Raw genomic sequence first — 24,354 nt, 5'->3', positions numbered from 1 at the left:
CCCATATTGATGTATCCCTGAGCCACTGAAGTTGTTGCACTGTTTCTTTTTATTATTTTTTATTCATAATAAATAATACAATATATTACAGAGACCCTCATAATAATAAATGAAATTGCATTAAACAGAAAATAAACTCAGCAAGACACCGGCCAATGCAGAAAACAGCAGTCTTTCCCCGCCCAGCTCAAGTTATATAACACTTTGGAAAGGGTCAATGGACAGATCATTCTTTCTGGATTGATTTTCCTTGCACATCTCTGACTTCCCCCACAGCTGCAGGAGGGCTGACTTTTCGTCCAGCTCCTCATCATACCTGTGCTCGCCTCTGGATGAAGCACCCAAAACTACCTTCCCTTTAATTGGGCTGCCAACCAAGCGAACAACAAAACTCTCCCCAGACATTTCAGTTTGTTTTTAAATCTGATTCTGTTGCCAAATTATTTTGTTCAACAGCCAGAATTTGAGGCTAGTAAGATTTTTGTTTTAAGCTGATTTTTCTTTTCTTGAAGTGAAATTCAGCTGCACCTCTCCCACTTAGTGTACCTGCAACATGTCTTGATCGCCGAAGGTGACCCACCTCGTATCCTCAGGAGCTGAGCCAAATGGTCCATTTCACACGCTGCTGCGTGAGTGACTGAGCTAGCAGCCTGCAGTTGTGCCTGTTTTCTCTGTGGCCACACCTTTCCCCTGACCAAGGCAAAAGGAGTTGCAAGGGCCCAGAGCCACAGGGGAGATTTTGTTCAGGGGCAGCAATTGAGATTACTCTCACACGTGATTTCCTGTGCAGATCCTTCACCCTTCAAGCACAGGCTGGGTCTAACACCTCTGCCAACACCAGCTGCAGCAGCAAACCTCTGGATTTTATTGGCTCCACTCCCGCCAGTCCCATTCCCCCATCCCAACTCCTGGCTCTGCCTCCTCTAGGTCTTAACCTCTTGATACCTGGTCAAACGCAAATGCTAGCAATCCTCTCACACACCGACTAGAGGCAGAAGTGTCGAGCTGGAGCAAGGATGTCACCCAGCTAAGGAAGGGGCCTTGTGCTTTGTACAGTAGATCTAGAAATTGTTTCTCTTCCTTTTGCTGCTTGTTTGAACCCATAGAAGATGGAAATCAAGGCAAGGCAAGAGTCAGGATGGTGTTTTCCTTTTCTCCGTGAATGTGGCAGTCTTTTTCTTTAAAGGCTAGGGTGTTTCTGTGGGATCGTCTCACACAAATTCTCATCTCCCTGCCCAATGTATCACTCCCTAAACCCCACTGTAACTCCAACCTGAGGGGTTCATGTGAATATTTACAGTTTATTCGGGCTGGAGATGTATTAAGCATACAAAAAAGGGCTAGTTGCAAGCATTATTGCATATATGAAGCTGGACCAAGCCTAGGAAATTCAAGCTCAGGCAACTTTGCCCCCAAACCCTAAAAGCCCAGAGTATATGTGGACCTGGGGCTACTTCTCCTGTAGCCCATCAGGAAGGGAAATATAAACTGCTAAAGAAACTATTAACACACCCACCCCTCGCACAGTTGCAAAAGCTAAGGTGCCAGGCATAACTCTAGAACACTTGCAGGTCTTTGCTGGTCCTGAGACGTTACAATGCGATTCTTGTTTGGTGCAGCACTTTGAATGCCTTGTTCCCAAAACGGACTGTGCTCAAACCATCCATTTTCCAGCTTTCTTCTTCCCATGCACCCACACACACACATGCACCCACACACACACTCATAATGGTTATTTACACAAGTAATGTCCCCCTGATTCCCTCTTCGGTCCCCAGGCATCAGTGGAAGCTATCTTGGTTCTTTAAATTGCAAGGCATTTGGTCAGTGTTCATTTGGCATCAGGGGGTGTTTGAGTCTTCTCTACCTTCTCACCCAGAGCGTTCTCATTTGCAGGAGGCCATTTCTATGCTTTTCTCTTTCTCTTCCCACTCTTCTTCCGACTCGTAAGTGCCTTTCACAATGGCGACCCTCTCTGACATGTTCATTGGATGAGGCATCAGAAGGTAGTTGTAAAGCAGAGAAGCCACAATGCCTCCAACGATGGGGCCTACCCAGAAGACCTGAGGAACCAAGGGAAGGAGTTAGAAGCTGTCCAAAGACTTTCAGGCTCCTTTGTGCCAGCGAGGCCAGAGCAGAGATGCTTGATTCATCTTGTGCCGTATCTGCCATACAAGAAATGCCTCATGGGTTTGGGCAGAGGTAGGCAAGCTGCAGCCCAAGGCCGAGTCTCACGCAGCCCTTGGCCTAATTTCAAAAGCATTTTGCAAGCTAGCCACTCACATGCCCTCCAACATTTCTCCAATGAAAATAGGGATGTCCTATTTAATAATAATGATAATTTTACTATTTATACCTCACCCATCTGACTGGATTGCCCCAGCCACACTAACAACAACAACAACATTCAACATTTAAAAACTTCCCTATACAGGAGTGACTGCAGATTGCTTGGGGGTCGAATAACTCCATACCCTCCAACATTTCTCCAATGAAATTAGGGACATCCTAAGAAAAGACGGGACATTCCAGGATCAAGTCAGAAACTGGGACGGCTTCTGTAAATCTGGGACTGTCCCTGGAAAATAGGGACACTGCATTCTGACTTAGCTATCTGCACACAGTCTGCTAAGACGGAAGAGAGAGAGCGAGAGCGAGAGCGAGCGAGAGAGAGAGCGAGAGAGAGATTGAATGGGTAACACATAGTAAGAGAGAGGTGGAGGGGCAGAGAGAAATAGGGAAAAGGGAGTGGCACAGAGAAAATGCAGGAGAAGGGGTGACAGAGAGAGAATGAAAAGGGGTGAGAAAGAAAGAAAGAAAGAAAGAAAGAAAGAAAGAAAGAAAGAAAGAAAGAAAGAAAGAAAGAAGAGAGGGTAGGAGAGTGAAAGAGGTTGACACACTCGCTTTTGGCTCTAGCCCCACCCACTGCTGACTTCTTCCTAGCCCCCTGCCACCATGCAGCCCCCAACAGATTACTCCTAAGGGGATGTGGCTCTGCAATGTAGATAGTTGCATGTGGAGCAACAGAGAGCGACCTCTTTGGTCGGCCAGTCCCAGAACAGGAATGGGTGATGTCTGAACCTGAGGGCCAGACATTATAGCTATCTCCCCATGGTTCCTGCTTGGGCAGATCTTCTGATGAATTTCAAAGGAAGCAAAAGGAATTTTACTAAAATTTGCATAATTTCTCAAGGGTGCAATCTCTCTTTCGTCAAAAGCAAAATTTCACAGCAAATTTGGAGGTCCCTGGATGGGCCAAAAAAGTCAAGACATTTTAAAGGAATCAGAAATGGTGGTTGGAAATCTGTACTTCCTATTTGGATTTCAACTCCACATTTTAGGGACCACAGATGCAGCTACAATACGAAGGAGAATATATGGGAAGGTGGCCAATTTCTGAGTCTTCTATCACCACCATTGTGCTCATGGCATTGTGAATCTTGTTGAAATTTGGTGGCCCAACACAGTTCTAAAACATAGATTACACAGACATCAGAGTTACCCAACATGGTGCCTTGTAATTTAAAGCTCCCATTAGTTTCTGCCAGTATGATCAATATTTGGGAAGTTGTAGTCATCTGAAGGGAACCACATTGTCTATTCCCGCTGTGCATTATCTTTTACACTGAAATACTTCTGTATTAAAATATGTGTGACTTTGGTTTTGCATCCGGTAAACCCTAGCCGTGCAGCAGCTAAGGGTCAGTTTTCACTGCTTATTTCCTGTGACTGTCTTTTACTTCAGAGTGAAAAGCTCTAACTTCTTACCCAATGAGCACTGCTGAATCTTTTCATGACAACAGCAGGTCCAAAAGACCTGGCAGGATTCATAGAGCAGCCAGTAAAATAGATCTGTGGAGAAGAGGGGAGGTGTTCGTTAGGCATCTAAACATTTCTTGTAATTCCATTGTTTATAACCTTTTTTTAAAATTCAGTTTTGCAGTACACATTTAAATTCAAACATTAGACATAACCATCAACATTTAGGATTCCCTAAATCCTTTGCCTTTCGTCCACCCTTCCATGATTTCCATTTTCAATCTTTTTCAACTGCATCATATATTTTCTCTATTTTTCTTAAAGTAGTCCATTTTTACCTTCTTTATAGTACATTACAAGCATTACTCAAATCCTGCCAAAGCTTTTAGCTGTTTACAGTGTTCTCTTAGGTAATTTGTAAATTTCTCCTGTTCCTTATTAAAGTTTCTCTCTTCCTGGTTTCTGATGTTCCTGGTCATTTTTGCCATGAAGCCTAGGATGGCGAAACAAGGCTAATATTCCGGAAATCCTTGTCTGAGACTCTGTAAAAGGATTCTGTGGAACTGTAACGACCCTTCATGTGGATTATTGGACTCTTTGAACAGACAGGTGGAATAGATACTTATACATGCATTGACCATATGCATGAACTGACTAGAGAATGAACTGATCCACTGAGTCTTCTGCTTTTTTTGTTGAACTTTATGAGACTTCTGTTGAAATCTACAAATTGATACAATGAATAAGGTAAAGGGTAAAGGGACCCCTGATCGTTAGGTCCAGTCATGGCCGACTCTGGGGTTGCGGCGCTCATCTCGCTTTATTGGCCGAGGGAGCCAGTGTACAGCTTCTGGGTCATTGGCCAGCATGACTAAGCCGCTTCTGGTGAACCAGAGCAGCACACGGAAATGCCGTTTACCTTCCCACTGGAGCGGTACCTATTTATCTACTTGCACTTTGACATACTTTTGAACTGCTAGGTTGGCAGGAGCAGGGACCAAGCAACGGGAGCTCATCCTGTTGTGGGGATTCGAAACGCCAACCTTCTGATCGGCAAGTCCTAGGCTCTGTGGTTTAACCCACAGCGCCACCCGTGTCCCTTGATACAATGAATAGTATACCTTATTTATTCAAAAGTACAGCCAGTTACGTTTTGTGTGTTTATTGAGTATGTTCCACGCAACCATAGGTTTGTTGTTGTTGCTTTGCGAAAGTTAGGCAATCCCTGCAAATTCTCCCTTCTGGTATTCCCCACACCATGGAGCTGCTATCAGATTCTCAGCCCGGCCATGCTTGGTGTGGTGCAAATCCTGCTTGTGTACACAAGCACTTCCATGCGAATGCTGCATCTCTACACGAGGGCCGTGGGTTCCCTGCCTCTGCTCTACCCAAACAGGCCATAGCTCTATAGTACAGCACACCTTTAGCATGCCAAATGTATTTCTTTCCAATCCTGGCTTCTTCAGGGAAAAAGGTACCGGTAGTAAAGGATGAGAAATATGATTGTATCCAAAGCTAGTCTTGCTCAGAGTAGACAGAACTAAGTTAGTCATATCTGTTCATTTTGACGGGTCCACTCTGAGTAGGGCTAGCATTGGATTCAACCCATACTCTTGCCCAAAACCCAGGAGAGCCATTGCTGCCAGTCAACACTGGGCTAGATAGGCAAACAGTCTGACTTGGCATAAGACTCTCCTTCCTTGGAGGTTTTTAAGCAGGGATTGGGTGGTCATCTGTCATGGATGCTTTAGCTGGGAATCATGCATTGCAGGGGGTTGGACTAGATGAGCCTTGGTATCCTTTCAACTCTACAGTTCTATGATTTTATGAAGACTACTTCCTACTGCAGAAATGGCAGAAGCCATAGGATTCTTTGCTTGGAGCTCTCACTTCTCATCTCCGCCAAGCTAAGCAGTTGGCTCCTTACCTCTCTCGCCCTGACCTAGACACTGTGATCCACGTGACGGTCACCTCCAGGCTTGATTATGGAAACTCACTCTACGTGGGGCTGCCCTTGAGACTGACCCAGAAACTCCAGCGGGTGCAGAATGCCACGACGAGACTCCTTAAGGGGTCTTCGCTGTGGGATCACATTCACCTGGTGCTATACCAGCTGCACTGGCTCCCGGTGGAGTACAGGAACAGGTTTAAGATGCTGGTTTTAATCTTTAAAGCCCTATACAGTATAGGACCCTAGTACCTGGTATGTCCCACGGAGGACCTTATGGTCTTCAAATAAAAACATCTTGGAGATCCCGGGCCACAGGGAGGTTAGGCTGGCCTCAACCAGAGCCAGGACTTTTTCGGCCGTGGCTCCAATCTGGTGGAACGCTCTGTCACAAGAGACTAGGGACCTGCGGGACTTGACATCTTTCCACAGGGCCTGCAAGACAGAGCTGTTCCACCAGGCCTTTGGCCAAGGCACAGCCTGACCCCCTCCTTTGGTAATCCTTACAGAACTCTAGCCCAATGGTTGCCATTAATTTGAGTTTGAATTGATATTAGAATGAATTGATTTTAGAATGCTGTATTACTTTTACTGTTGTTAGCCACTCTCAGCCTGGCTTCGGCTGGAGAGGGTGGGATATAAATAAATTATTATTATTATTATTCTCCCTGTGTTCAAGTGACTGTGGCCCCATATCACCCCCCCCCAAGTGATCAGCACTCAAAGCTGCCACGATGTGGGGGGCTTTTCACTCTTTCCATCTCCACCTTCCTTTTGTTTCTGTACCACCACTTTGTTTTCCTCGCAGAAGGTCGCAGGTTCAGCCCCTGCCACCTTGGAGAGCTTGCTGCCAGTATTTCTGGACAAACCTGAGCTCGATGGACTAACAGCCTGACTCAAAACATCGGACAGCTCCCCACGTTCCTAAAAGAAAACCTGAGCAGAAAAACACTTACCCCAACGAGGTGGCCCAGAGTGACAGCCAGTCCGATAGACAGGGATGGGGAGCCCACATGGTCACGCCGGCGGCTGTCAGTCGAGGCAAAGATGCACATAACAAGCATGAAGGTTAAGATCATCTCTACCACCACAGCCTGACCTGCGGTTGTGTTATTGCTGAGCTGTCAGGATGGAAGAGAAGAGACTGCGGTTACAATCTTGCACGTTCATCTCTGGAACTAACTCCTGCTTAAAACCAAGAAAAACTACTTCCAACTAAGTAGAGGTTACTCTTAAGGGTGGTTGTTAAGAAAACAACAAACCCCAAAGTGCAATAGGACTTCACGGTTGCTATTAGATTTCATTCCTCTGAGCTGCATTTCACTCTCTACTTGGACGCTGCCAAGCTTGCTGGAGGTGTGGTGCTTAATAATACTAAATAAACAATTCAGCTGACTGAGCTTCAACAGAACTAAACTGGAATTATAAACCCCTCTCTATAGGACAGGAAAGGATCTTTAAGAAGCAACAGGAGTTGGAGTTATACAAGGCATTCATTGTTTTTTAAATGGTCTATCACTCTGTCCATCTTTGTATCTCTTTTATTTCCTTCATTTATCTCTCTTTTGTTACTGATTTCTCATACAGTCTCATCAACCTAGCCCTGAGATAGTATCTCTTGGCAAATGCTTTATCTCCTTCAAATGCTCTTTACAACAGCTAATACCCGCTGAAGAACAATGCAGGGGGAAGCTATGGGATTTGCAACAATTCAGGAGAAGATCCGAGGATTCTCTTTTGGGCAGCCTTAAAATAATGTTCCCTGGCTCCATTAAATGAGTCTCTAGCTTCCATTTAGAAGAGGGGAGTTAGAAGGAATTATAAGCATTTGGGATTTACATAGGTATGTGGCAGGTCAATGAAATTCACGGGGGGGGGGTAGATTTTAAGCCCTCTGGTCAGGCAGTTTGCATCTTTACACACATGAGGTTTAAGGTAATTCTTGCTTTTGGGGCAGGTTTGTAATGCAAATATCAAACCAACAGTGGGCAGGTGGCTTATCTACATTACAAATGTTTCTCCTTCCAGCTTCCTCTTCTACATCGACAACAATCCAGAGCTACAATTCAGTGTTAATGTGGATAACGCAAGAGAGATTGAAATGCAGAGCAGTCCGAAGATTCCCCTTTGCAGTCTCTGCATGCTAACTAAAAGCTTAATAGGAACAGAAGAATGGTTGCTGATGAAAATTTAGGAAACAAGGGGAAGTAAGCTGGATCCTTAGCTATAGCGCAGCACTGAACAAGTAGGTAAAAAAATCTGATTTCCTTTGGTAGGAAATTTGTGCCCTTACAATGGAAACCTGGAACTTGCAGTTGCCTTTAAGACTGACTCCCTTCCCTTTCCACAGCAGGCGCTGTAGCACTACAAGTTTGACTTTACCCCTGAAGGCACACTCTTCTGTTGTCTCCCGAGACATATCAATGCCAACCGTCCAGCCTTAATGCCTTACAGATGCTTTGGACTAAAACTCCCCCCATCCCCTAGCTCTGCTGGCTGCAGCTGATGGGAGCTGCAGTCCAACACATCTGGAGAGCACCAGGTTGGCAAAGGGTGTTCTGAATTTTCACTATGTTCTGCTTCCTACATCCTCCTCCTGCTGGCTTAGCTGGTCTTGTGCCTTTTCATGTCCAGGTCTAATGAGGATTTTAAACCTTCCCGGATGGTCCATTTAATTCAATACACAGTCCAGCATAGAGTTTAGTGTGTTGAAGACTGTTGGATCATTCAGCTTCATCCTGGGCTGAACTGACCTTTCACAGGGATCTGAAGAGATCCATGCTCACACACGGGAAGCAAATGGGAAACTCTGTGTTCACAGGTGTTGGGCTTGTGTGTAGCTAATTTTCTCTTCCTTCCCGCATCCCTGAGCATAGTACTGAATGCTGTCCACTGGACTGCAGGAGTAGCTTTTGGAGTGGGAAACCCAGCCAGATGGGCAGGGTATAAATAATAAACTGTTATTATAAATTATTGTTCCATTGGGAAATAGTAGGAAAGAAGTCAATGCCTTTCCAAGAGGACACAAGGCAACATGCACCAACTGAGCATCAACAGTTTGAAATGGTTCCAAGTTATTATCATTTTGAAAAACAACAATTCTAAAAGGAACCAACATCTGTACATCTGCCCTGCTCCCCTGATCATTCTTCAAGTGGTAAAGCTGGAGTTAAAGAAAATGTATAGTTCCTTCTCTCTCTCTTTCTCTCTGGGACTGGCTGACTCAATTGCTTAGAATATGAGACACCTTTGGAAGAAACGCCACATCAAAAATTACAAGGCACAATTAACCAGCCCTGCCAGCAAACTTCCATGCCTATTCTTACTCTACAGCATAATGTGCTGGTGGGATCTCTTGTGCCACAAGCTCTCCAGAGGCTAAGTTCAGGTCTCTCCTGAGAAGCCAGTTCCCCTTTGAGGGGCACTTGCCTGCCCGAGATGCCAAACCACCAGTATCACGAATCTAATCCACAGCCGCAGCAAGTACTTACCGCGTTGACTGCCAGGTTGCCACGGGCATTAGAAGGAGTCACCCCATAAAGTATGCCTGCCCCGGCGATGGCACCGATCATCTGGGCTGCAACATAGAACAATGTCCGGAGAAAAGAGATCTGGTTCCCTACAAAGAAGGCAATGGTCACTGCTGGGTTGACGTGGCCGCCGCTGATGGGACCAAATGTCTGTACCATCGTGGCAATGGCCAAGCCGAAAGCCAGGGCGATCTGGAGGACGCTTGGCAAGGCCGAAGGCCATTTCAGGGCTGAGCCCAAACCGAAGAAGACGAAAAGCAGGGTGGCTAAGAACTCGCAGAAGACAGCTCGGAGAAAAGCGATGGTGCAAATTTCTTTTCTCATGGTTGCACTGGAGCAGGTGGAATGGCAATGAAGGTGTGAAAGTCTCTGCTCTGTCTGGGATGCCAAGGGAGTGAAGCAAAGTGCCGGGCCATACAGAGAGAGATATATATCTACAGGTGCTGCAATAAAAGATCGTCTCCAGGTATGGGCGGAGCCAATAAATGTGGCCAGTCCTCCTCTTCCCCCTCCTGTTCCTGTGGAGTTTGGAAACTTTCCATCTTCAGACAACAGCTGCACCTTCCTCTCTTGTAGGCTCTAATATTGGTGCTGATTTTCTTCTTTTCTCCTTCAGACAATGGGGTTTCTATTGAATAGCCTTGCTGTCATTAGATAACCACAATATTGCATAATGCCACAGAGATTAGCACCTTGTCTGTTTACCTTCTTTTCTTTCCTTTCCTTCTCTTTTCTTGTTCTTTCAGTTTGTAAGACAAGGCATTTCATCTCTATTAAGCTTTTTTTTATTTTTTAAAAATGCACCCAGATATTAGGCTTCTAATATGCCACTATTCCACCCTCCCCCTTCTCAGGACTGAAGAGTGGAAAGTAATCGGGCAATAATTGTGGACAGCTCTGCAGAACTGGATTCTCCAGTATGCCAGTGCAGGTCTTGAATGCATTTCTTTTGAATTGTTAGGAGTTTTTGGTAGTTTGCTCCAGAAAATGTGAAAGCTTTTGCCCTATGTTCCTAGCTAACAAAAAAGAAGGTAAAATAAAACAATGGGTACAAATCTACATGCAGCCACTTGCTGGAGAGCCGTGAAATGTATCAGCAGTGTAGAGGTTTAGTTTACAACCTGTAAAGTTTCAATAGGAGTGTAGAACCTGGGGCATGTGTTTATTTAATACCATTTGGATAACTGCCCAGTATTACATGTTATCTGGGTGGCTCACAAAAATTAAAAGAAACACACACACAATGCAAAACACTATAAGTAGTACAAAAGCAGCACTTGTTCTTGTTTGGAAGAGAAAAGAGCAAAACTATTAATAGCCCATCAAGCACAATTCATAAATTGAGACAGGTGGTAAAAGCACAGTTTGCTTAAAAGACTGGATGATTAAAAAGGTATTTCACCTAGTACTGAAAAGACCATAAGAATAGTACCAGGTGAACCTCTCTGGGGAGACTGTTTAGTAACTGGGGTGCCACCAACAAGAAGGCCCTCTCCCATCCACCTCACTTCATTTGGTGAGAGCACCCAGAGTTGGTCCTCTGAATAGGATCCGTCTGTCTCTTTATCTACCTGACTGCACTGGCTGCCAATTTGTTTACTGGCCCAGTTCAAAGTGTTGGTTTTGACCTATAAATCCTTAAATGGCTCAGGACCACAACACCTCAAGGTTAGCCTCTCCCCATAAGAACCAAACCCTGCCATCATCACCTGGGGCCCTTTTTCATGTGCCTGCTTCAAGAGAGGTACAGTGGGTGGGAACATGAGAAGGGGGCTTTTCTGTGGTGGCTCCCCATTTGTGGAATGCTCTCCCCAGTGTGACTTGCCTGGCACCTTCATTACAGATCTTTAGGCACCAGGCGAAAACATTCTTCTTCTATTGGACGTTTGGCTAATTAAACAAATGATGTGCTTTTAAACTTTGCTTGTGTGGGGTGTTATTATTTTGTTTGTTATCATGTTATGCATTTTTGTGTTTTTATCTCATAAACCACCCTGTGATCCTCAGAAGAAGGGCGGTATAGAAATATAACATTAATAATAATAATAATAATAATAATAATAGTAATAGAAACACTTCAAGAGAATCCCATGGTCAACCATATCAAAAACCACTGAGAGAGCAATAAGGTTGTACTCCCCATGTTTCTTGGACCCAGTCCTATTCTTTCTCTAAACAGTGTCTGAACCCTAAATTTCATAAATAGTAATCGTCTAAACCAGGCTGCTGTTTTAGTTGCACTGGGGAAAACATTCAGGTGTCTCCTACATAACTAATTAGGTATTCAGGGAAAGACAATTTAGACTGCAGAGACTGTAAGGAGGGAAGATTTGAGTGTGCCCAGTACCTCTTCCATATCCTTCAAAGCAGCTGCATAGGGCTGCTAATTTGTTTTAGAAGGAGATAACGATAATGAACTAGTTTGACCCTAAGCATTCACATGATTGTCTATATTGCATTGCTCTTGTGCGTAGTGAGACCTCACACATTGCTTGGATTACCTGGTTAACCACACAGAATATTCAGCTGATCAGGGAAACAAAAAATGTGCATTTCAGCTTCTGTGAGGAAATGAGAAATTGTCAGTTTGGCTGGGGTTAAAACTCCTAACAGAGGCAGGCTAAGGGCTGGGAAGAGGTCCTTGGATATAGAGACACTAAGGGGCAGGGAGCTCAAAGGCAGGGAAGGTGAAGGAAAGTTCCAGAATATGCAATCAACTGAGTAGCAGAAGGAAAGGTAGGTGGAAAATGAAATTTAAAGGAAAGGAAAGAGGAGGCAGGAAGCTGCAACAAGAAGTGGGCTATCAAGGAGGGAACACACACAACTGAAGCTCAGGAGAGGCTGTATTTCCTCAGAGGGAAGAAGACAGGAGCACTGCAGAAGGTGGGCCGAGATAATGAGTGGCTATGGGAATGGGATAAAGTGTATAATAGAAAATATTGCTTGGTGGAGATGTGAAGAAGGAGGCAGGTGGAAGTGAGGAGAAAGCAGGACAGGGACAAAACTGGAAAGCTGAAAGGAGCTGTGTCCTGCTGGTAGGAAGTACTGTATTTTTCGCTCCATAGGGCGCACCGGCCCAGAGGGCGCACCTAGTGGTTTTTTTTTGGGGGGGGGAATAAAGAAAAAAAAATATTTCTCCCCAAGGCACGGGGTTTGGATGGGGGAAGCCCGAGCTTCCCCCGACCCCAGCCCCCAGAACAGGCTGCTTTCCGCAAGCCTTGGGAGCCCGGCGGGAAGTCGCGCCAGTCTCCCCAGGCTTGTGGAGAGCTGCCCGAAGCCCAGGGCCCGCTGTTCAGTGCTCCCCAGGTATCGGGCTGCAGGCTGCTGTCTGCAAGCCTTGGGAGCCCGCATGAAGTTTGCTAGGTCTAGAATACAGGCCCTGGCAGAGTAAATCAGGCAGTTAATGGCTTTAAATGTTGTGGGTGGCGCTGTGGTCTAAACCACTGAGCCTAGGGTTTGCCGATCAGAAGGTCGGCGGTTTGAATCTCTGCGATGGGGTGAGCTCCCATTGTTCTCTCTCATTGGGTAGGCTCTTCTGAAGGTAGGGATCAGGGCTTATAGTCCCCCACCCCTCCTGTAGAATGTGTTAATGCAGGGATCCGTTTCAGCAGGAAACAAAGCAGAAAGTGCTTTTTTATTATTTGGATTGAGTTGGGGATGGGGGAAAGGACACAGCAGACAGTCTGAGTTGCTTTCTGGTGCTGGAACATCCCATAGAAAGCCGGTCTGGAGCAGTCTGTCTGGGATATCTCTTGAGATTAAGATGCATACTATCTGGGGTGGCCATCTCTGTTCATCTAAATAATGAGGAGCAACCTATGCCTGTGAGTGGCAGGCTGCTAAGTGTCGCAGTAGAGGAATTGTCCAGATTACCATGAGGGGCAAAAGGGAACATCCCCCTAGGCCACATGGCCATTGGCCATGGGGATTTTATTTCCCCCTTAAGTCTGAGGCATGTGAGCCGGTTGGCTTGGATGAGTCACCTTCTAAGTATTGGTTCTGCCAGCTCTTTCATGCAGTGCACCTGCTCTGTGGTTTATGCACTGTGTCAGCAAAGTTTAGGCAACACGATGACCATGTGCATACGCAATAAACAATCTTGATAGAATTCCTTCTAACTATAACAAGTACAAATTGAAACTTTAGTCTCAAAGTCTCTGAAGATCTTTAAATGAAGCGAGGTACCAGATTTTGTGGGATGCGGGTGGCGCTGTGGGTTAAACCACAGAGCCTAGGACTTGCTGATCAGAAGGTTGGCGGTTTGAATCTCCGCGACGGGGTGAGCTCCCGTTGCTCGGTCCCAGCTCCTTCCAACCTAGCAGTTCGAAAGCACATCAAATGCAAGTAGATAAATAGGTACCACTTCCGCGGGAAGGTAAACAGCGTCTCCGTGAGCTGCTCTGATTTGCGGCTTAGTCATGCCTGCCACATGACCCAGAAGCTGTCTGCAGACAAACGCCGGCTCCCTTGGCCTATAGAGCGAGATGAGCTCCGCAACCCCAGAGTCGTCTGTGACTGGACCTAATGTTTCAGACCTTTACTGTTGCGGTAGCATTGTGGCCTGACTGTTTTAAAAGACCAGAATAAAAATCCCAAAGCCATGATGGATTGCATGTGAAATAGATTTGAACTAACCAGCTATTTACTTGGCTTATTGTCAAACCGGTGTTCTACGTCACAATCTTTATCTGTCCCCAAAAGATCTTTATGGGGCAGGTTCTGAGAGTGCCGATTTTACAGGGAAAGAGCTGAGGTTGGGACAGCAACTCAGCCAGGGCCATGCGGCAAGTCCTAATGGCCAAGCAAGGATTTGACTGCCAGAACAAATCCAGGGGGTGGATTTCACCAAACAGAAAAGACTGGAGATTCCACAGGCAGTTGAGGACTGAAATAAGTGAGGCTTTGCCAGGGGAAAAAAAATTAAGCCACTTTTCAATGCTTGTCAATAATAATAATAATAATAATAATAATAATAATAATAATAATTTATTACTTATACCCCGCCCATCTGGCTGGGCTTCCCCAGCCACTCCGGGCAGCTTCCAACAAAATATTAAAATACCGTAATACATCAAACATTAAAAGCTTCCCTAAACAGGGTTGCCTTCAGATGTCTTCTAAAGGTTTGGTAGTTATTTTTCTCTTTGACATCTGATGGAAGGGTGTTCCACAGGGCGGGTGCCAGCACCGAGAAGGCCCTCTGCCTGGTTCCCTGTAACTTGGCTTCTCACAGCGAGGAACCGCCTGAAGGCCCTCGGCGCTGGACCTCAGCGTCCGTGCAGAACGATGGAGGTGGAGACGCTCCTTCAGGTATACTGGACCAAGGCTGTTTAGGGCTTTAAAGGTCAGCACCAACATTTTGAATTGTGATTGGAAACGTACTGGGAGCCAATGTAGGTCTTTCAAGACTGGTGTTATGTGGTCTCTGCGGCCACTCCCAGTCACCAGTCTAGCTGCCACATTCTGGATTAGTTGTAGTTTCTGGGTCACCTTCAAAGGTAGCCCCACGTAGAGCGCATTGCAGTAGTCCAAGCGGGAGATAACTAGAGCATGCACCACTCTGGCCAGACAGTCTGCGGGCAGGTAGGGTCTCAGCCTGCGTACCAGATGGAGCTGGTAAACAGCTGTCCTGGACACAGATTTGACCTGTGCTTCCATGGACAGCTGTGAGACCAAAATGACTGCCAGGCTGTGCACCTGGTCCTTCAGGGGCACAGTTACCCCATTCAGGACCAGGGAGTCCTCCACACCCACCCACCTCCTGTCCCCCAAAAACAGTACTTCTGTCTTATCAGGATTCAACCTCAATCTGTTAGCCGCCATCCATTCTCCAACCACCTCCAGACACTCACACATGATGATGATCATCCTTATAGTTGCATTTTCAATGTTTTATATTATTAGGCACTTAGGGCACAATTGGCATCTGCAGTGGGTTAATGGTTGTATCCAGAACGATAATAGCAAAGGCATGTGCAGGCTACAGAATGTGCAAGGGTAATCTGGCAGCCTGCCAACAAACACACACACACGAACACTCACACATACTTTTTGCTCTGCTCTAAGCTTCAGCGAACCATTATTCTGACAGCCAAAGGTCAAATAAACAGTACTCTTTCTCTGCACAGTGTGTACATGTGTCTGCCTGCCAGTATGTGCACAGGGCAGGGTGTGTACCTTTAGGTGGCACATCTGGGATGAGGTCAGTATCATGCACGTGTTAGAATCATAGAATTGCCGAACTGAATTGCTAGTTTGTGACTGACTCTGCTTCTCTTTTGAGAGATTTGCTGCCTTCTCATGATTTTAGGTTTGCTCATTTCAATTTCTGAGAATACTGTAAGTTTACTGCGGGTAAAACTTTGTTGACTTTCACCCAATATCGCAAACTGGTGTGTAAGTGCGTAGAACTGAACTTAACACTGCGAAAATGAGAAACCAAAATTGACAGATCCACTTATTCCTAATGTTGAGGGAGAGGTCCAACCCCTACAAAGTCATGAAGCTCACTGGTTGGCCAAAAGTCAGTCACAATGGACAGAATTCAGTGTCACGTTATTACAAATGTTTCGTCTGTTGGTACGACTGCCCCACCAGTGTGGTGTAGTGGTTAAGAGCGGTAGTCTCGTAATCTGGGGAAGTGGGTTCACTTCCCTGCTCCTCCACATGCTACTGCTGGGTGACCTTGGGCTAGTCACACTTCTCTGAAGTCTCTCAGCCCCACTCACCTCACAGAGTGTTTGTTGTGGGGGAGGAAGGGAAAGGAGATTGTTAGCCGCTTTGAGACTCCTGAAGGGGAGTGAAAGGCGGGATATCAAATCCAAACTCTTCTTCTTCTTCTTCTTCTTCATCGGTTGCACATCTACGATAAGCTGAGAGATGTAGGACTGATGGACATGCCTTTCTCTAACAAGCAGGGCTAGTTTTCTAGAAAAAGAGGTGCTGTAACCCACCATGATTTCCCCTTTGTTCTCTTATAATGGCAATGGAGCCCACCTGAGAGGTGTTGGAACTGAATTCTGATGAGTTCAGGCAGAAAAAAGCCCTACTTGTAAGTGTACTTTTGACAATAAAGACTTAATTCCTCCCTCTGGCCCAGACTTCCTCAACCTCGGCCCTCCAGATGTTTTGAGACTACAATTCCCATCATCCCTGACCACTGGTCCTGCTAGTTAGGGATCATGGGAATTGTAGGTCAAAACATCTGGAGGGCAGAGGTTGAGGAATCCTGCTCTGGACATTCCTTGCCTGACAGCTGTGTGACACCCAGCATAGTCAAGCATCTTGGGAGTTGTAGTCCAACAACAAAACATCTGAAGGACATCTGGTTAGGGAAGGCTGCCTTAGAGGAAGATGGGATTAAAATCTAATCAATATTTAGAAGGTCTTTTTTTTAATTAAACATTTTTATACAGTTTTTTCCATGAGATTTTACTTTATGCTGTTTACAATTAAAAATACATGATAAAATAGAAGGTAACTTCTATTGAAACCAATAGTTCCTAGGAATAAACAGGGCTTTTTTTTTCTTAAAAAATGTTTAGGGGTACTCTGATTTTATTGAAATACTGCCCCTCAATGAGGCCAAACCTAGATTTGCAAAATGTTTAGGGGTATGCATACTCCTACGTCCCCCCCCCCAGAAAAAAACACTGGGAATAAATATTTAGAGTTAAGATGCTAAGATGCAGCTCTGATTTACATAGCAAATTGATATGACTGTTTTTAATTGTCCTTCCCTCTTCCTCTCTTTAGCTTGCCTTCTGTCCCCTTGTTCCCCCTGCGGGGAACAGCAGATGAGTCGTTAAGGAACTAAAATGCTCTGGTAACACAATTTTTCCTCTGGCTACGGAAGTAAAAGTAAGGCGCTGTGAGGAATCTGGGTGTAACAGTAAAGTTGGATGTGATTTTCTTGGAAATCTGGGACAATGAGAGCACTTGTAGCCCAGGTGCCTGTAGCAGCTCTCAGAATGAATAGCTGCAATGGGTGTATTGAGGCTTATTAGTATATTTGATGCCTCATTTTGAGAGTAGAGTCTAAACAGAAACATTTGTCATAGCCAAACATAGCCAAGGGCTTTCCCCCACCTAGGCTCTTCACACCTGTAGGAGTCATTGCAGCACCTATGTGATCTTGACCACAGTGCACAAACCCCTGTGTTGCAAAGAGTACGTCAGCAAAGTTTAGGTAACACGATGACCATGTCCATATGCAATAAACAATCTTTATGGAATTCCTTCAAACTATAACAAGTACAAACTGAATCTGAAAAGTGAACAGTTATTCCGGATATTGACCACTGTTGGACATCATAATTGCTGAATACACAAAGCTTCACAGCTAGTCTTTCATCGTACAAAGTCTGGTAAGGTAAAGGTAAAGGGACCCCTGACCATTAGGTCCAGTCGTGACCGACTCTGGGGTTGCGGCGCTCATCTCGCTTTACTGGCCGAGGGAGCCAGCGTACAGCTTCCAGGTCATGTGGCCAGCATGACTAAGCCGCTTCTGGCGAACCAGAGCAGCGCACAGAAACGCCGTTTACCTTCCCACAGGAGTGGTACCTATTTATCCACTTGCACTTTGACGTGCTTTCGAACTGCTAGGTTGGAAGGAGCTAGGACCGAGCAACGGGAGCTCACCCCGTTGCGGGGATTCAAACCGCCAACCTTCTGATCAGCAAGTCCTAGGCTCTGTGGTTTAACCCACAGTGCCACCCGCGTCCCACAAAATCTGGTACCTCGCTTCATTTAAAGATCTTCAGAGACTTTGAGACTAAAGTTTCAATTTGTACTTGTTATAGTTAGAAGGAATTCTATCAAGATTGTTTATTGCGTATGCACATGGTCATCGTGTTGCCTAAACTTTGCTGACACAGTGCATAAACCACAGAGCCGGTGCACTGCATGAAAGAGCTGGCAGAACCAATACTTAGAAGGTGACTCATCCAAGCCAACCGGCTCACATGCCTCAGACTTAAGGGGGAAATAAAATCCCCATGGTCAATGGCCATGTGGCCTAGGGGGATGTTCCCTTTTGCCCCTCATGGTAATCTGGACAATTCCTCTACTGCGACACTTAGCAGCCTGTCACTCACAGGCATAGGTTGCTCCTCATTATTTAGATGAACAGAGATGGCCACCCCAGATAGTATGCATCTTAATCTCAAGAGATATCCCAGACAGACTGCTCCAGACCGGCTTTCTATGGGATGTTCCAGCACCAGAAAGCAACTCAGACTGTCTGCTGTGTCCCCAACTCAATCCAAATAATAAAAAAGCACTTTCTGCTTTGTTTCCTGCTGAAACAGATCCCTGCATTAACACATTCTACAGGAGGGGTGGGGGACTATAAGCCCTGATCCCTACCTTCAGAAGAGCCTACCCAATGATAGAGAGCTTCATAACAAACAGGCAAAGTGAGATGACCACCTCAGGTGCCAGGATCCACAGAGGCAGCAGACCCTGATGTAGATCTTCGTTTCTCCCTTGTTCCTGATGCAGACCTTCACTCACCCCTTCCTCCCTGGCACGGAGGGTGATGCCATTTTGTGCTTCACCTCAAAATGTCTTCGGCTGCCCCTGTTAGCAAAGGAAAAACGCTTGGTCAAAAGCCATGAAGATCAGCTCCTGTTGCAGGAAATTAAAATGGTGGCTCCAGGGGGAAAAGGGCTTGGGACAAGTTCTCAGAAGTCTCCAAAAGAAAGAGGCAAATAATAAAAAAAAATCTCGTGTTCAGTGTGGTTTAACAAAGGCCTTTGTTGAGTATGTCTTTTAATCCCTTGATTCATAATTCTGAGAGCTGGCTTTATCTGTAATTCATAATTCTGAGAATAGCCCTGTGCTTTATGTATTATATAAAACAGATGGGGAAGGAGAGGGGAAATAATTGTAGCTCCACTCAAGTTACAAGCCATTTACTCTGGTTCATTTTGTACAACTCCCTGACGTTCTCTCTGTACATTACCATGTTTTGGGGTAACATTCTCCCTCCCCCCCTCTCTCTGTGTGTATCCTGGTCAGTTAACACCTAACATGTTCAGCTCAGTTGGCATGGAAGGGATTATGTTACAAGTTGGTTCTCCAAGTTGTCCTGGCTGGATTCCAAGGCCTATTTGTGGTTTCTTCCCAGTCTTAAAAATCTTGTTAGGTTCAGATAGTCATCATGGTGGCAGTTACTTCTCCCTTCACAGAATCAGAGAACTGGAAGGGATCAGAAGGGCCTTGGGCTGAATCCACATCCCTAAGGAATTGACTATACAAAGTGGCTAAATTTCCCCTAAAGATAAATGCCTGGACAAATTTAAGAGATTGCTGTTTAGGTGAGATGGGTGAATTTTTTGAAGGAAAGCAGGAGGCAGAGTTTCTGTAAGAGTAGCAAAACCGGTTTTGGAGCACGGATTATCCGCAATAGACCAACCTACAGGATAGGAATAGGGAACCTCTTGGCTACAGCTCCCATTATCCCTGACTATTGACCATCCATGGTTGGGGGATGATGGGAGTTGGAGTCCAACAACTTCTTGATGGTCACATTCACTTCTTTCTGCTATAGCAGTGCAGGGGAACTTTTAGCCCTCCAGATGTTGCCGAACTACAATTCCCATCATTCCTGGGCCTTTGGCCATGCTTGCAGTTCAGCAGCATCTGGAGGGCCAAAGGTTCCCCATCCTTGTGCTATATGATCTATATTGCACTGTAAGGAAAGATTGATTGAACCCCTTCTCAAAGGTTTTTGCATTTCAAAAGGTTCCATGTGATTCAAGCAAATGAGCCAAGAAACACACTGCAAAGCACCCTTAGGCATTTTTGACCAACACCAATGACCGGGGTAGGATGAAGACTGTTGATGCTTTAATACAGTGGTGTCCAGACTTTTTAAAAAGGGCCAGATTTGATGAAGTGAAGGGCCGTGAGGGCCGACCAAAGGGCCAAGCATAGTTGTTGAACTTTTTTTAGGATTGAAGTTGTTGAGCTTTTTTTAAAAGAATTTTACCCCAGGAAAGAAATAAACTGTCACAGGGGCCGGATTATACCCCCGAAGTGGACTTTGGACATGCCTGCTTTAATATATCTCTGTCTTCCAGATCTCTGTTAATGCAGATAAATTTCAGTAGAAATTTTCAGTGGAAAATTCTTTTCCCACTGAATAGTCACAACCTGCCCCCATAGATCTTCAACTATCTGTGCTGTTAACTATTAAATATTGCAGGAAAGGCACTGTACAGTGCTGCATAACCCAAAGCAAGGTTCTCTGCAGGTAATGAGCACCAAGGTTTTACAAGCATTCTTTTCATTCTCTGCAGATGTTTTGTGCAGAAAGTTCTCAAATAGTTAGTGACAGTTTTTATTTTGCTCCATGCTCATAAAAGCAGCTTATACAAATCATAGACAACTTGGAGAAATTTGATCTGGCCAGCTCTTCCTTTCCACTTCCCTCTTAACATTTCTTTTCATTTTTGAGGCAATTTCCTTCTTTGAAATTAAATATGACTGTGCTGGATGCCTTTGACAACTTACTTTTGAAATATATGTTGGATTTGCCAGGGCCATTACCACTTAGAATCCAGCCAGGGCAACTTGAGAGAACCTGTTTGTAGCCTACTTCCCTCCATGTCAACTGAACATCTCGAACCAAATTCTGGGCACCTCTCATTATTTTTCCCAGCTGTGAAATTGAAGTAATGATGATGGGGCTAAAATGGTCTGGGCCAAATTCAACTAAAAACTAGCACAATGTCTTCAGGAAACCATGTCTACATTGGCTTGTGGGCTGAGGAGAACCTATGTATTGCATAGGATTCTGTGTTCTGTTCTAGGCTATGAACTATATGGCCTTTCCAATGTTGGACTCAAACGCATCCATTCTTAAGGAAATTAGCCCTGAGTGATCACTGGAAGGACAGATTGTGAAGCTGAGGCTCCAATACTTTGGCCACCTCATGAGAAGAGAAGACTCCCTGGAAAAGACCCTGATGTTGGGAAAGATGGAGGGCACAAGGAGAGGGGGACGACACAGGACGAGATGGTTGAACAGTATTCTCGAAGCTACAAACATGAGTCTTACCAAACTGCGGGAGACAGTGGAAGACAGAAGTGCCTGGCGTGCTCTGGTCCATGGGGTCACGAAGAGTTGGACACGACTAAACGACTAAACAACAAATGTTGGACTCCAACTCCCATCATCCCCATCCAGCATGGGTGAAATTCCATGTTGAATGTTATAGGTTTGTGGGTGGTAAATGTCTGTGCTCAGTAAACGTTAGAATTTAATTAGAGCTTGTGTGTTAAAATGGGATGACAGACCCATGTGTGTAATTGAGCTGTGTATTAGGCATTTCTGAAATTAGCATGTGATTAGGGTTAATTAAGGCAGACTGGTGCTAATTAATTTGGACTAATTTCTTTGGAGGTGTTAGTCTGGGGTAATGGTTCATTAACACAAGGGGATTAAAGGGAGAGGATACCTTCCTGTGTTAGAAAAGCCAGGAGTTCAGAACAGAGAGGGAGAAATAGTGATGTCAGGAGTGTAGTTCAGAAGGTAGAGCTTCAGCAACAGATTTAGGAAGCAGCAGGTGGAGACAGATTTAGGGGAGTGCAACTGATTCACCCACACTGGGCACCAAGCTGAGAGGGTGCCACAGGGGGTGGTGCAACAGTGGTGAGCAACAGAAGGTGGGAGGCAGGGGTGCTGAATTTTGGTGTCACACAAGGTGCTGCTGATTTTTTCCCCCTCCAAATTTCCAAATTTGATTTTGGTTTCTAAGGTGAATTATAAATTTTCCCCATTCTTTGTTAAAATTTTGGTCTTCCTGATTTCTGATCTTTCCGGCCATTTTTGCCATTTCAGCATAATCCATCGACTTGATCTGCCATTCTTCTCTGGTAGGGACTTCGTCTTCTTTCCATCTCTGGGCTAGCAACATCTGCGCAGCTGTCGTCGCATACATGAACAGTCTTTTCTGTTCCCTTGGAATTTCAGCACCTAAAATTCCTAATAGAAAAGCTTCTGGGGTTTTTTTTTGGGTAAAAGTTTTTTTTAACATTTTTTTCAGTTCATTATGTATCATGTCCCAGAATGCTTTTATTACCTTGCATGTCCACCACATAGGATAAAAGGTGCCTTCTTTTTCTTTACATTTCCAACAGATATTTGTACCTGTCTTAAAGATTTTTGCTAACTTACTGGGAGTTAAATATCAATGGTACATCATTTTCATATAGTTTTCTTTTAATGTACAACATGCCGTAAATTTCAAATCGGTTCTCCATAATTTCTCCCATGATGAAAACTGTATATTATACCCCAAATCTCTTGCCCAGTGGCTCCTGAAATGTTAAAGCCCAAAGTCTGTCACTGCAGTGGACTGGAGAGGAGGCGAGAGAGCAATGTTTGAGAGCAATGGGTGGAGCCTGTTAGGTTCAAGGCTGCTGTGGCTATGGAAGAAGTCAAAACCTCTTAGAGTAGGAATGCTGTGGACTTCTACACCGTAGTCTCTCTCTCTCTCTCTCTCTCTCTCTCTCTCTCTCTCTCTCTCTGTGTAGTTAGCATTCAAATGGCTGTCCCAAGGCATTTGGCTGCCTGAGGCAGAAGGGCAAATGCCACCTCCTAAATCAAAACATGTGACACCCAAGACTAGTATGGTTATTTTGGCAGCCTAAAGCAGAAAAGTATGTTGGAATTATTAGATTTCTATCCTGCCCTTAATCTGAGGATCACAGGGTGGTTTGCAATATAAAATCCCCAAAGTGACTCTCCCCGGAAGTAAAAATACAACAAATTAAACAGCAATATCCTGTCTGTTCATGATACCCCAAAGGAGATGCCTGGAGTGGCTGTGTCTCACTCTGTCTAATAGTTGGGCCGGGCCTGTTGATGTGCACGTGTTCTGCTATGCAAACAGAATCCACAGGAAGCCCATGGGATTGGTACAAAGGAGAGAGTCCCTTAAAAAAAAATGCAGATAGGAGACTATGAAAGGCAATTGTGTTAAAATGAAACACCACTGTATCAACCACAGCTTTGGGAGGCATTTTTGTCAGGGTGGTTTCATAACCAAAAACATGTACACTAGTATCATCAACGCAATGAACATCACATCTCATTTGTCCGCTCCTCCTCTGAATTACCCACCCTCTGCCTCCAAGCCTTTTCTGGATGAATCATTGGGTAAGGATAGCGCCTAATTCAGTTTTGTTCTTATTGCTCACTCTTCTTTAGGCTGATACCTTCTGGCATTCCTGCTGGGCACTGCCACAATGTACTCTCCAGAGGAGACAACTCACACACCTGGCCAGCCCCAGCATGCCAAACCACAACTTGAAGAAAATAGGAGACATTGTGGTGGGGTTCTGTCTGCTATTGTCTGGGAAAGTGCTACTGGGGACCTAAGTGATGCCTGTTTAAACATCATAATGCCCTAGAAAAATAGGTGCTGGTATTCACCATGAAGTAAGTGCCACACTTTTTAACAACAAGAAAAAAGAGGTGCCAGTACTGCTTTACCCAGATCACCAGACATCAGATTCATCTTAGAAACAGAAAATCTGAACCTTACAGTTGCTCAAAGCTTCAGTCTCATTCTGCATGAGCTCTTTCTTAATACAGAGGGCAGCTGACTCAGCCATTCCAGTTTCAATTAAGAATAAAATGCATTTCAGAGATCATAAAGTTCATTCACCTTTGCTGCTTTTCCCATATGCCAGCCCCAACATGCCAAACCACAACTTGAAGAAAATAGGAAACATTGTGGTGGGGTTCTGTCTGCTATTGTCTGGGAAAGTGCTACTGGGGACCTAAGTGATGCCTGTTTAAACATCATAATGCCCTAGAAAAATAGGTGCTGGTATTCACCATGAAGTACCGTATTTTTCGCTCTATAACACGCACCTGACCATAACACGCACATCGTTTTTAGAGGAGGAAAACAAGGGAAAAAATATTCTGAATGAAACAGTGGACGTATCATTTTTGTGCTTCATGCTGTGGCCACAGACATGTGATCTGATGGTGAATTTGGGGTGACCCAATGCAAAAATCCTGAGAATCCCTGTGGATCCATGCTTTGTAACCATGTTTTTGCACCATTGCAGCCCCAGGCAACAGTGGGTGCGTGATTT

General features: G+C 45.0%; 1 protein-coding gene and 1 long non-coding RNA gene across 4 annotated transcripts in view; one reads left to right on the top strand and one right to left on the bottom strand.

Annotated features, from left to right (window-relative positions):
- Positions 1-23,822, top strand: part of LOC308471260 — a 52,645-nt gene extending 28,823 nt beyond the window's left edge. The window contains exon 3 of one of the 2 annotated variants that reach the window (XR_013982852.1): positions 23,456-23,822. This is a non-coding gene — a long non-coding RNA (uncharacterized lncRNA). Of the gene's footprint in view, positions 1-6,515; positions 6,658-23,455 lie in introns of those variants that run through there. The other variant, XR_013982853.1, reaches the window with a different exon arrangement.
- Positions 43-11,143, bottom strand: LOC308471091 (aquaporin-5-like). Of its 2 annotated transcripts, XR_013982700.1 has the most exons (5): positions 9,199-11,143; positions 6,664-6,828; positions 3,769-3,852; positions 317-2,063; positions 43-276 (listed from the first exon to the last, which is right to left on the bottom strand). XR_013982700.1 is itself a non-coding variant. In XM_080995042.1 (4 exons), the coding sequence occupies exons 1-4, from the start codon at positions 9,559-9,561 to the stop codon at positions 1,887-1,889; spliced, it is 789 nt and encodes a 262-aa protein (XP_080851168.1). In that variant the 5' UTR covers positions 9,562-11,143; the 3' UTR covers positions 43-1,886. The 2 variants fall into 2 exon arrangements, 1 of the variants encoding a protein (XP_080851168.1); XM_080995042.1 differs by having other exon boundaries at positions 43-2,063.
- Positions 23,823-24,354: the final 532 nt, after the last annotated feature.

Source organism: Podarcis pityusensis (assembly GCF_964106645.2).
Source record: "Podarcis pityusensis genome assembly, chromosome: 2".
Taxonomy (NCBI): Eukaryota; Metazoa; Chordata; class Lepidosauria; order Squamata; family Lacertidae; genus Podarcis; species Podarcis pityusensis.
This window is presented reverse-complemented; position numbering and strand designations above follow the sequence as displayed.